This window comes from Pipra filicauda, unplaced genomic scaffold, assembly GCF_003945595.2.
Source record: "Pipra filicauda isolate LSUMZ 115617 unplaced genomic scaffold, ASM394559v2 scaffold653_size182594_pilon, whole genome shotgun sequence".
NCBI classification, from domain to species: Eukaryota; Metazoa; Chordata; class Aves; order Passeriformes; family Pipridae; genus Pipra; species Pipra filicauda.
This window is the reverse complement of record NW_024104813.1, coordinates 62,367-74,705: the sequence shown is the minus strand read 5'-3', so window position 1 is coordinate 74,705 and position 12,339 is coordinate 62,367. Positions and strand designations below refer to the sequence as shown.

The window sequence follows — 12,339 nt, the reverse complement described above, 5'->3', positions numbered from 1 at the left end:
GTTTTATTAGCTGAAATTAGTATGAATCATCCTGTCATTCCTCCACTGTAAAATACAAATTTTAAGTAACAAACACACAATTTTGGCAAAGGCTTAAGCTATTTATACTTGTCAAGCAGATCAGTACTAAAGAAATGAGTATTTATATGCAAAAAACCAGCCTTTAAGTCACAACATATAGAAAGGCATTCTCATCCTTGATAATGATTAAATTACTTTTATTCCCATTTAAAATATACAACTTTGAAAAATTATGCAACATACATTCAAATGAATTGCATTCTTAAGTGTCCCAATAGCCAGGTATCTTATTGCTGGCCAGTATAATACAACAATCCATCAACACTGTTTATTTATGGCCACGGGGAGGAAAATCTGCATAAATAAATAGTTCCATCCGATATTTAGCTTTTCCTTAAACACTTACATTTAGAAGTCAAGTTCTGCAGGCCTCTTTCTCCCAAGTACTGCTTCTTGTTCCTACAGGAGAAAACGAATTCCACAAAGATCCCAAAAAGGGCAAAAAAAAGTCTAAGTCAGCTAATTTAGAAATAGCATTCAGGGTACAAGAGTCAATTCAGCAGTGCCAGAAATAACCATTATGAAGCCAATATTCCCACCCAAGAGCAGTTCGGGAGAGCTCACTAACAACACCTCGACTCTTAATGGTCTTTAAGTAGCACTTAAAAGGCTTTAGAAAAATTGATATCAATGGTATCTTCAGTACAGCAATATTGTTGCAGATATTACTGGTATTATGGCAAGGAGACACAGCCTGTGAAAGCACCACCACTGAGAAACCTTTATGGCAGGGCCTCAATCCTTTGGGAAAGGACACACTGAGTGGATGGCAGCCTGACAGCACTGCTCTGCCCTCAGGTAACTCAGCCCTGCACAACCTCCTGCTATTTCCAGCGCTCCAAAGGCAAGCCAGGCATTGTCTGCACCTCAACATCCCTGGAGTCTTCACCAGTCTACAAAAGACAGTGGGGAAAGGACGAGGCTGGAATGGCAGGGAGTGATGCACAGCAGGTATCACATCAGTACACGGGTGGGCAGGAAGGAAGAACAGGAAGGGAGAAAAGCTGGCTGCTGAATTTTACACTGCATCAAGTGTAAGCAAAAAAATTGTAATTACAGGTAGTCCAAATTTAACTGAAGCCAACATCATCACTTCTGTATCAAGACTGCAGAGAAAAACATTTACCACTCTATTAGAAAATCCAGTTCTTAACGGTTTGGTTTGATATCCTAACTCAGCAGAGAAAAATCAACACAGGTATTTTAAAGTTGATAGTTTTTATTTACAGATTTATTGGCAAAAGGTGGTGAGAAAGTTTAAAATATTTTAAACAGAGGGCACCACATTGTATTGTATGATCTATCAGTTGACAATCTTCAGTATCCAGCTGATCAAGTAAAGCTAATCACCACTTAAAGAAGCATAATCTGCATCAGCTCCATTAGAGTGTCCTGCCTAAAAACCACTTCAGGCAGTTTCTAAATCAACACCAATCACTAATAAAAATGCAATTTCTGTGAAGAATGAATACTTGGATTTTTATACTGTACCTGGTGTCAAATTGCCCACTTGCATACTGGCAAAGCAGTTACACTTCTTACTTTTAGTTGAAAGTTCTAATCTCACTGTCTGCAAATTCAGCTGTCGAGTAATTCTGACCTACTCTGAAAGTTTTACTGTGAGCATAGTCAAGACTGGAGTAGATGAGATTGAAGGAAAACATTCCTGGGATACCACGTGCCCATCATATTCAGCTGCATAACCAAAAACATCTTGTTTAAGAATTCTATTCAAAAAGGAGAAAAAATGTAGTCAGTTTTCACTTTGTCACATAGATTTAATTCCTCACTTGAGCTTTTTAGTTCATTCTTCTAAATCAAGAGTGTTTAGTTCTTCTTCTAGTTCATCCAAGTCCTCTCCAGTAAACAGATTTTCATCAACTGGAACAGCATCAATTACTCCATTTTCCAATTCCCCATCTCCATCATTATCTTCCTCTAAATCATTTTGCTCGCTGCTGTTTATATCACCACCAGAAGCTTCACTTAATTTATTATCTGAAAATAAACATAATTCTTAGGGATTTCAGTGTCACAAGTTTCCTAATCACCAATTCGAACTCACAATCCTACTGAACCTGCTTTCAAGTTTTGAGACTGTGTAGAAGTTACTTTATTTGAAATTCATGTAGACTTATATTGGTTAAATTGCATGTACCTGATTAACATGCAGGTCTGGATAACCAGTTATGAAAACAGGTTAAAAAAAACAAACAAACAAACAAACTCCAACTCCCATCTCCTCAAACTGCTATTTTCAAACAATGAGCTGCTCCTACCCAATGTCTGCACTTGAAAGATTCTTGCTCTTAAAGATCGGGGCATGCATTCCACAAGTGCACCAAGACCAGGACTTTGCTCTAAGAAGTTACAAGCTAAATAGAAAAAAAAAAACCCAAACAAATAAAAGCTGGGATCTTTCTTATATTGTTCATTCTATGGTTTACAAAAATCCAAAAAAAAAAAAAGTGAACTTATAACAATCCCCTTAGAGACGTACTAGAAGTGGCCATAAAGAAGATAAGTACAAAGCATTTACTATAAGCCTTTGCTTTAGTAACTACATGTACCACTAACAGAACTGAATTATTGGTTTAAAAAGGGTGGGGGAGTCAAACTGCCATTACCTTGGGCAATCTCCCAGCTAACAATGCTCTGTTAGTGATGCCTCAGTGAAGAACTTACCATCTTTTTCTACTGAAGTGTACGTGCTGAATCGCTCAGGACTAGCCACTGTAATACCAGTCTCCTCCACTGCCTTGGGGACATACAGGTTCAAATCCACATCATTTATGCACACAGGGTCTTCCATCTGAAAAATACACCAGGGTGCTCTGCAGGAACTGCTTTTCCACAGAAGTCCTCACTTCTGCACAATTGCCAACGACCTTTCCCACCTTCGACACAAACATTCTGATCAAATCTACTCTGTGGCAGTATTAAATTAAGAACCAAGCTTATTAACTGCCCTGTAATAAGAGTTCTCAAATGAAAAGCTTTCAAATTTGAATGCAACTGAAACGTTACTTGATTTAATCCTGTTCTTTACCTCATCATCATCTCCTGCTCCTTGAACATAATGGGTGTCATCTGCTTCTTCATCGTCTGCATCAACCAGCTCTGGCCGGAACTCAAATACTTCACGTCCACTAATCTGTTCACAGGAGAAGAAATCTTCAGTTATTACTTCAAGGAATTTATACTGCTTAAAAATACCCCAAACCACAAAAAAGGAAGGAAAATAAAAGGACACCAAAAAAAGCCAAGCAATTCCAGGCCAGCTACCTTATTAGGAAACTGTATTTACTCCCTCTCCTTACATTAAGACATGGACTGTAGAACTTACCACCAATGCTTTGCCAGCTTTAAAATCTGCTTTCCTCCTCTCCATATCTTGCTCAGCCTTATCAATTTTTTCTTGTCTTTTTCTTCTCTTCCATGCAATAAAACACTCTAGAGTAATTTTGGTAACATTTGGTCCTAAGGCAGCACGCTGTCACAAGGAAAGAGGCTGATTAATGCTAGAAACTCTTTCCAAAGGCTCTAACAAATTAAAATTTAATTACACTTTCCCAGGAACCAATAGCAAGCATTTCTTTCCAATTCTTTCTTGACTCTTTGCACTGTCAAACCTGCACCATCATCTTACTGTTTGACTCAACATGTGATTTTCCAGTTAGTGAGATGAGTTGACCTGGAAGTTAACAGGGAAAGTGAAGGGGGAAAGAAAGTAACAATAATAGCTCAGTTCTTGTCACAATGACACTGCCAAGCAATGGGGACAGAAATAAGCAGAGCAGCAACACCTTCAGAAGGCCTTGTTCTCTTGGTGTTGCTTCCTCATTAGAGAGTTATGGCAGAACTAAGGAGACTGAGCTGGGGGTGAGAAAGGCCCCAGAAGCCTTTGTTGTAATAGATAAATGAGAAATAGCAGTAAGAAATAGAAGGCTCCTAAAAAAGCATAAGCAACAGCTGCATATGCTGCTATAGTTAGTTCTCTTCACTAGGTAATGCTTTCTAAACAAAGCCATGAACCAATAGTACACATCTTCCCCCTGGCTCTTACAGTTGTAACAACATCTTACAGTTTTTAATTAGAAATTAGCAGGTTCTTTACATCTGTCTCTTCCGAGTAGAATGACAGTAAAAACAACTACCACCAAAAGGTATCTGTCTGACAACTTTACCTCTTTTTCTATTAGGTCTTCTAAGGAAATTTCATCTTGCTTTTCCTCCTTCTTTTTGTCTTTCTTTAATACAAAGCCCGGAGGCAGAGCATGGCGATACATACAGTTGTCTCCTCCTCCTGGACAGACCCAAAACCACCCGTATTTGTTGTTTTCAATAGCATCAAGGAAATATTTGCAGACCTGTATAAAACAATGGTGATTAACCCTGTGTTTTCTCTTTTCATCCCCAGCATTTTACACCCCAGAAGATGAGTAATTCAAGAAGTCAGCTGTGCTCAAAACAGAAGGAACGTGTGACATGCGTTGCTATTAAAAAAGTAAACGAAGAAGAACAAGAAAAGGATTAACACATTATGCCATTTACTGCAAAATTGAAGAATATTGTTGAACTTAGAGCCCAGGAATTACAAATGACTCAATCAGCAAATTCCAACACAAAGGAGAAAATTTTAAAACTTCTAATGCTTGTATGTCACCCAGTACAAAAATAAGCCAATATATATGGCAGTCACTGCAATGAGATGATAGACTTAATTAATTACAATATGTGAATCTTCTAACCAAGTAGGTTGCCTTAGATTATTACTGAGTCCTTTAGCATTTCTATTTTGAAAGCACTTTACCTACTATCCATTTGTAACTTACATGAGAACACACAATGACTGAAAAGAGCCTTGGGGTTGTGGGCTTTCTGCCTTTTTTAAAAACAAATATTATTAGAGATACTATCAGCCCAGTCCTCAGAACATAGCTATGAGATTCCATTCAAAATCTTTAGATTAACATATCTAATACCAGTCTGCACTTAATTTCCTCTACTACAGCTCAATTACAAAAAAAAAAAAAAAAAAAAAAAAAAGAAAAGAAAGACAGACCACCTACTATTTGAGTTTTGGGTTTTTTCTTTTCCGCCTCACCATGCTTCTTGTTCACCACTTCTTCCAGCTTCTTCTCATCCCAGTTGTCCATTGTATCTAGAAAAAGAAAACAGATGGTTGCACAAGAATTCCAAGTACTGAACACTGCTGTCAAGTTGCTTTTCTGCCTAGTAACAGTTTTATAAAGTATGCAATTCTTCTATTTTAGCTAGCTTATACAATGGAAAATAAATGTAGGCTCTTAAAGTTTTCAAATTCCCCAATGCCACTCACAAGACAATTTCCTGAAAAGCCTGAGTTTTGAAATGCATAGAATGTGTTTCAGTTAAAGACTAAATAATGTGTCATTCCATCTGTACAGTACTCAGCATGAACAAGGGAAAAGAAATAAAAAAAAAAAAATGACAACTGAAAAAAAGGTAAGGTTGGAGAGCGACATCCAGAAGGTCAGATCATATAACTTGAGGATCAAACTTTCTAAAAGTATTTTACCTTTTTCAAGGTCTTCATCTCTGGCATCAATGTAGACACTCCGTTTTTCACACTTCCTTTCCAAAGACAAATCATGAGAAAACTTGCACTTGTCTCCTTTAGTGCACTGTCCTTGCTTGAAGAAAGCACAAACTACAGATTTGGGGTCAGCACCTGAGTGAAGAAAGTTTTTACATTTTAACATTATTTTTCAGCAAAATCTATACATTAGAAATTCTGAGAAAAATACCTAGGATTTATAGAGAATGAAAATGCCTTTTTAAAATAACGTGAATATATATGCTTTCTTAAAATAACATGCCATACTTCCTTTTATTGCATGATATTTGCATTAAGTATCAAAGCTGGCACTTGACTATTTAAAGCAATATGGACAGCAGTGTGCCTGAGCAAATTATTTATTTATATAATACAACACATAAGAGATCACTGTGCAACTTCTTCCCTATTCTTGTCTCTAATACACAGTAAAGCATCTTCTGAATGTTACCCCTTCCCCAACAGATCAAGAAATCACTAGAAAAAATTATAACAATTTAACCTGTGCCCATTCAGACCACTTTCTTCAGTAACAGAAATAAGATGGGTTCATAGTCCCCAAAGTAAACAACTTCTATAATAGAACAAACAATTCAATCAATCTAACTACAGGTTAAGTAAAAGCCATGGCACTAAAGAATTATTTGACCATTAGGAGGTCATTAGGAAAAGCAATGAAAGCAGAGAGAAATGTATTTATGAGACATGATCAAATGAGAAATACTTGACTTGCAATATTCAGCAAATACACATATAAGATTTTAAGCTCTAGTTTTTCCCCTTGCTGCTTTCACTCCTGGTGAGACTCACCAGTGACAAAAGCAGGTACAGCAACACCTGTTTAAAATGTAATCTAAAAAAATCTAGGCAACATTAGTCTTCTGAAATCACTTGAAGTCAAAAGCTATTTTATTTAGAGAAAGCTGATCACTGCAGATCATAAACAGGAAACTGTCCTTTGTTGCTGATCACAAGGAGCAAGTATCAGGTTTGTCTTAAAAACATGCATGGAAATCACACTTCTTTTGTCAAAAAGTACTGCACGTGATTTTGTGTGTTCCAGAAAACAATAGAGTTGAAAACATTTAGTTCACTCCAACAGGTATTACGTTTTTTCCTCACACATGGCAGCCAATTGTAGAGTTTTCCTCCAAGTGTTAAACACAGAATTGTTATAACAAAAACTTAAGATTTCATCACAAAACTGAGTTTGTTCAATAACCAAGCTCAAGACAAACCACGCTTCCAAAACCAAGCACCACTGCTAATTGTGAGGTCAGACGGAAAGAACTGGAAATTTTTTACTGTTCTGATTTGAGTAGCAGTTTTCTGTGAAAACAAGTTACCATCTCATATTCCTTGCAATACCTGGATGCTCACACTTCCCTGAGGAGACAGGCTGCTTTAAATACCATCACACACACAAAAATCATGCTACACATCCAGAAACATCCAACTGATGAACCAGAAACATCAAAGTATCTTCAGCTTCCCAGTCAATATCAGTGTAGCTTTTGATATTCTAATGATCTAATGACCCCAGATAACTTCCAAAAAAAAGTCAAATAATTACTGACAAACTCCTTGGTACACTAGATGGGGAAGGAAACAGTCACATTTACTTTATTAAAATATCAGCTGGTGTTTTCAAAGGTTTATTCTACCTCAAGTAGCTACATGAATAAGAGAATATAAATGCAGAGAAATCAGTTAGTCATACCTTTGCTAATTTTCTGTGCAGCAACCACAGGCTTGAAGAGCTCATTTAATTCTTGTAATTCCTTCTTCTTGTCTTCTTTTTTTAATTTCTTCTCACTTTCTGTTTGAGCAGCCTATAACAACCCCAAATTCAAAGTTACAAATGTAAAATTAGAATGCCAGGACTGACTTCACAAGAACTGCACATTAAAACAGCCAATTAGTTTTTGAGGGGAGAAAGGAAAGAACCTGTGATGCCTGGAAGGCTCAGAATTGCTGCCCTTGTGTCCACTGACCTGTCACACAGGAGGGACTGCAAATCTGTCAGAGCAGTGGGATGCTGGCAGATACCTTTAGAGGTCACCACAGTGACCTCTACTCCACCTTTAAGATAGGAAAGTCACTGAGAGACAGAGATTCATTGTTCTTTTGCAGTGCAACTACTCAGGGCAGCCCCTTCCAGAACTGTGCAAAAAGCCTTTTCCTTTTAGCCCCCTCCACGCTGCTTTGCTCTTTCTCTTCCTGTAGACCAGCAGCAGTCCCAGGAAAGCTCTCCACAGAATTTAGGAACTGCTTTTAAAACACCATTGCAATCTACATCAATCCCACAGTCTCAAGTGGTCTATAATCCAGCACGTTCTATAGGCCCTGGGGGCCAAGGACTGGAAAACAAGCTCACCCAAGAAAGAAAAAGTTTATGTATAAAGAAAAAAACTTGACTCTGCCTCACCCTTTTTGGATAAGCCAGAGAAGGCCTGTATCCCTGCCAGAGTGGGTTGAAACCAGATGGAAGAGGATATGGGAGAAACATTGTTATATTAGATATGAAAGGAGGTTGTAGCAAGGTGGGGGGCAGTCTCTTTTCCAAGGTAACAAGTGACAGGATAAGAGGAAATGGCCTCAAGTTGCACCAGAGAATGTTTAGCTTGGTTATTGGGAAAAATTCCTTCACTGAAAGGGTGGTCAAGCATTGGAACAGGCTGCCCAGGGAAGTGGTGGAGTCATCATCCCTGAAAGTGTTCAAAAATGTGTGGATATGGCACTTGGAAATGAGGTTTAGTGATGAACACAGCAGTGCTGGGTCATGTCTGCACTCAGTCTCAGAGGTCTTCTCCACCCTCAGTGATTCTGTGATTATTTGACACTCACCCTTATGGGGAGTTGGTGAGACTAACACCACTGTACGAGTATGTGGGGTACTTTTTTCTGAAATACAGTGTAATGTTAAAAAAGCATCTTTGTTCTTAGAATTTCTGTGAATTTCTCAAAAAAATTTTAGAAGGGAATTAGCAGCTTGGTGAGCTTTTATACTGAAGGTTAACAAATGCTATTCTATATGACATGCAGACCCATGTATGTCAACTACAGAAAGTAATACTTCAGAATGCTTTTGTTTCACCCTCGGGTTCTAAAGGCATGAAGATGAAGCTTGTCTTAAAAAAGAAATAAAACAACAAAACCAAACAAAACCCCCAAAAGCCAAAGAAACTAAAAATACAAACCAACAACAAACCAACAAAAAAACCCCCCAAACACCAAGGCCAAAACTCTGACAGCATTTTCATTTTCATTTCAGGACACAAGGAAAACTGCTTTAAAATGCCTTCTTTCTCAAGGACAGCCCTAACTGAAAGCTATTTTATAAGGTAAGAAATATAAACAGGTTTAAAAATTTGCTTCTGCCATCCATCAGTCCATAGCTACCAGCATTTAAGAAATAAATGACTTTAGGCTGGCTCATTTACACACTGGTATTCCTATATATGCCACGGATCCACGGATTTCACAGACAAGTTTCAGAAGAACTGTTTGAACATCACCAGTGTTTTTCAAGTGACACCAAGAAATCTTTTCCACTACAAGAAATTCCTAGATCTAATGACCTGAATATCAGCTTTACTTTTCAAATTGTACCTGACATCTGTTAGTTCATCCTTATGTTATTCAAGGAATGCAACGTGACCTCGTGACTTTAGCTGACAAAATATAATTATTCTACAGGCTTATTCATAGAACAGAAAGCTCTGTAAATAATTAACAACCAGCCTCCCCAGCACTGAGAGAATAAGAGACCTGCATCATTTCCATTATAATATTTCCACCAAATCCACGTTTTCTGATTAAGTATAATCTAACCATTGTACCTCATTTTATTTCATCATACAGAAGAGCAAAGTAGCAGGCAGTGGCTCAGAATTTCAGTTTCTTGGACCAAACAGTACACCAAATAGATTCAGACTTGTTTCCACTTAGAATTAAAATAAACACTGGACAATAAATGCTTACCTGACGGGGATTTTGCTGACCAAACTTCACCTGGTGAGTCACAGCCTTGATAAACTTCTGCTGCTTTGCACCTTTTTTATTCTTTAGGCCAAACGTTTTGTCCTAAATCAAGAGATAAACATAGCCATAGTGAATTAAAAAAACAAACCAAACAAAACAATAAAAAAATCCCACCCTTGCCACTCCTTTCAAGTTTTCAGTGAAACACAGATCATTTCCTCCAGCAACACAAGCAATCCAAGAAATAGTATGGACAAAATGTGGATTCCTCACAATATCTTGAGAATAAACCTTTGACACACCTCCTAAATGCTGTCTTGTGTGAGCTCTTGTTTTTATGATCAGCTCTCCTGTGTCCCAGTGTCAGTGTGTACACACAGTATTCTCAAGGCAACAGGACAAGATATTTTTGGACACTACCCAAGTAATATCTGAGGAAAATATGAAGACTGATTAGCCATAAATGCTGTCTTTTTTCCTTCTATCTACCTGAAATCACTTATTACTTCTGTCTTCAAGTATTCACATATAAATGTGATGTATGTTATGCAGATGCCTGTTACCACATGTAACATACCACTTCTTTATTTCAAGTATTTTAAGCTTTTCATTTTCTAACTGTACTAATTTGTAGTTAAGTCTTTCCCCTACATGAAGTCCTGACAGGTGTTTCTACTTCCTAAACCCCACTGCCAGAAGTTTCTGTTTACTGCCTGAACCAATTCTTCCTCTAGATCTTCAATTTTACTGATAACGAGATGTTTCCATACCAAACCTAGTAAAAACAACTTACAAAAAACCCCCCATACATCTCACTTTCACACAAGCATCTGAGGCAGCAGTTACTGAAATACCTGCATTAAAAACCACCTGTGCCTTTGATTTGATATCAACGTTCTTTTCCTTCCATCTAGTGGTAACACTTCAGTTCAAACATAATTTTGGAAGCCCTAACAATCCAAAAATCTGTGATAAAATAATTACAGAATAAACAGCTCTGATTCACTTACAACATATCCTCTATCAACACCAGCTGGTCTTCTGTTACTTTGTGCTAATCTGAGAAGTCGAAATAATCATTTGGGAAAGAAAACCTATCATTCACATGCTTGATTTTCACTGTAAATGCCATATGGAAGATATAATCCCTCTATATTTGAATTATACAGTAAGTTATTGTTAACAATCAAGGCAAGCTTTTCCCCTTTCAGCTGCATGTCTTTGCAATAAGCAGAATTTTCTTATGCAGCTGGATTCTGCAGGAACCTCAGAAAGTCCAAAGCCAAGAGAAGGCAGGACCAACTGCTCTAACCTCTTATTTCCAAAGAGCACAGAAACAACATCCTGCAGCCTCAGATGCCAAAGAACACTCACATCACATGGATGTTCTGCCTTAACAGCTGAGCAGCTGCTGTCTTTTAAGCCAATAAATTCAGGTAAATATGTAATTTTCTATAACTGCCTTGCTTGTGCTCTCAACATAAATTCTGTCGTTGTTAGCATAAGGTGTGACTGTCCTAATAACCAAGACACACAGCCAGCCACACACATAGACACACAGACACCCCTCTTGTAGCCTTTTAAAAAAATCTGATCACATGGGTCGAATTGTAACAAGAAGCCGCAAAACAAACCACACCCGTGTTTTAAACTGAGCGAGAAATCACAAGAGTTGTGAAGCTTGGAAGGAACCTCTAGAGAGCACCTGGTCCAACCCGCAAGGACGCAAACCCACACCTCGGCGAGCCGGACTGGGGGAATACAGGAACACGCAGGGCACCGGGAGGGGTGTGGGAAAGGGAGAGGGGAGAAGAAGGCCGAGGGCCGCTGCCAGATCACGGCCGGAGCAAACGCAGCTCCGGCCTGGAAATGCCCCGCTGGACCCAGAGCAGCCCGGGCAGCGCTGCGGCACCGCCCCGGCACCCCCGGAACGCCGAGCGCGTGGCTCTGTGACCATTCCCCGGGCCGCTCCAGCCGGGAAAGCCGCCGGGAGCCGGGAGGGCCGGGCCGGGCCGGGCCCGGCGCGAGGCCGCGGCGGGAGAGCGGCCCCGGGGCCTCCCTCACCTCGATGATCTTCTCCTTCTTCTTCTGGTCCGCCTTCTTGCTGCCCCCCGCCGGCTGCTGCTGCTTCTTGGGGGGCATGGCGGGGCGGGGCGGCTCCCGCTGGGGACTGCGGGAAGAGGCCGGGAACGGCTCGGGAAGAGGCCGGGAGTGGCTCGGAGCCGGGACCAGGCCGGGCCGGGCAGCGCCGCCGCCGCCGGGGAGGCGCAACGGGTCCCGCGGGGCACGACGGGAAGGCGCGCGCGCAGTGACGTTCGCGGAGGGGGCGTGGATGCGTGACGTCACCGATGGGCGGGGCAGACGGGGCGGAGCTCTGTGGGGGCAGAGGGGGTGCGGTGTGAGGGGGCGGAGGGTCCTATAGGTCACGCGGACCGCAGAGCCTCGTGTCGGGGTAAAAACGGGATCTATGCACATCTAAGCGGTCAATATATCCCGCCCCTGCCTGGGCAGCGGGCGCGGCACCGAGCCTGGCAGAGCTCAGGGGGCGTCTGGACAGCGCCCTCGGGCACGGGCTGGGATTGCTGGGGACGGTCCTGTTCAGGGGCTTCATGATCCATGTTTGTCGCCGTAAATTAAAACGCAAGAAGTTTGACCTCAACACAAGGAAGAACTTT

General features: G+C 40.3%; 1 protein-coding gene across 1 annotated transcript; it reads right to left on the bottom strand.

Annotated features, from left to right (window-relative positions):
• Positions 1 to 201: 201 nt before the first annotated feature.
• Positions 202 to 11,927, bottom strand: ZC3H15 (zinc finger CCCH-type containing 15). The gene is made up of 10 exons (XM_027721054.2): positions 11,729 to 11,927; positions 9,665 to 9,766; positions 7,401 to 7,512; positions 5,642 to 5,794; positions 5,154 to 5,245; positions 4,269 to 4,451; positions 3,428 to 3,574; positions 3,131 to 3,235; positions 2,767 to 2,893; positions 202 to 2,079 (listed from the first exon to the last, which is right to left on the bottom strand). Exons 1-10 carry the CDS (start codon positions 11,804 to 11,806, stop codon positions 1,886 to 1,888), a joined length of 1,293 nt encoding a protein of 430 aa, XP_027576855.1. The 5' UTR covers positions 11,807 to 11,927; the 3' UTR covers positions 202 to 1,885.
• Positions 11,928 to 12,339: the final 412 nt, after the last annotated feature.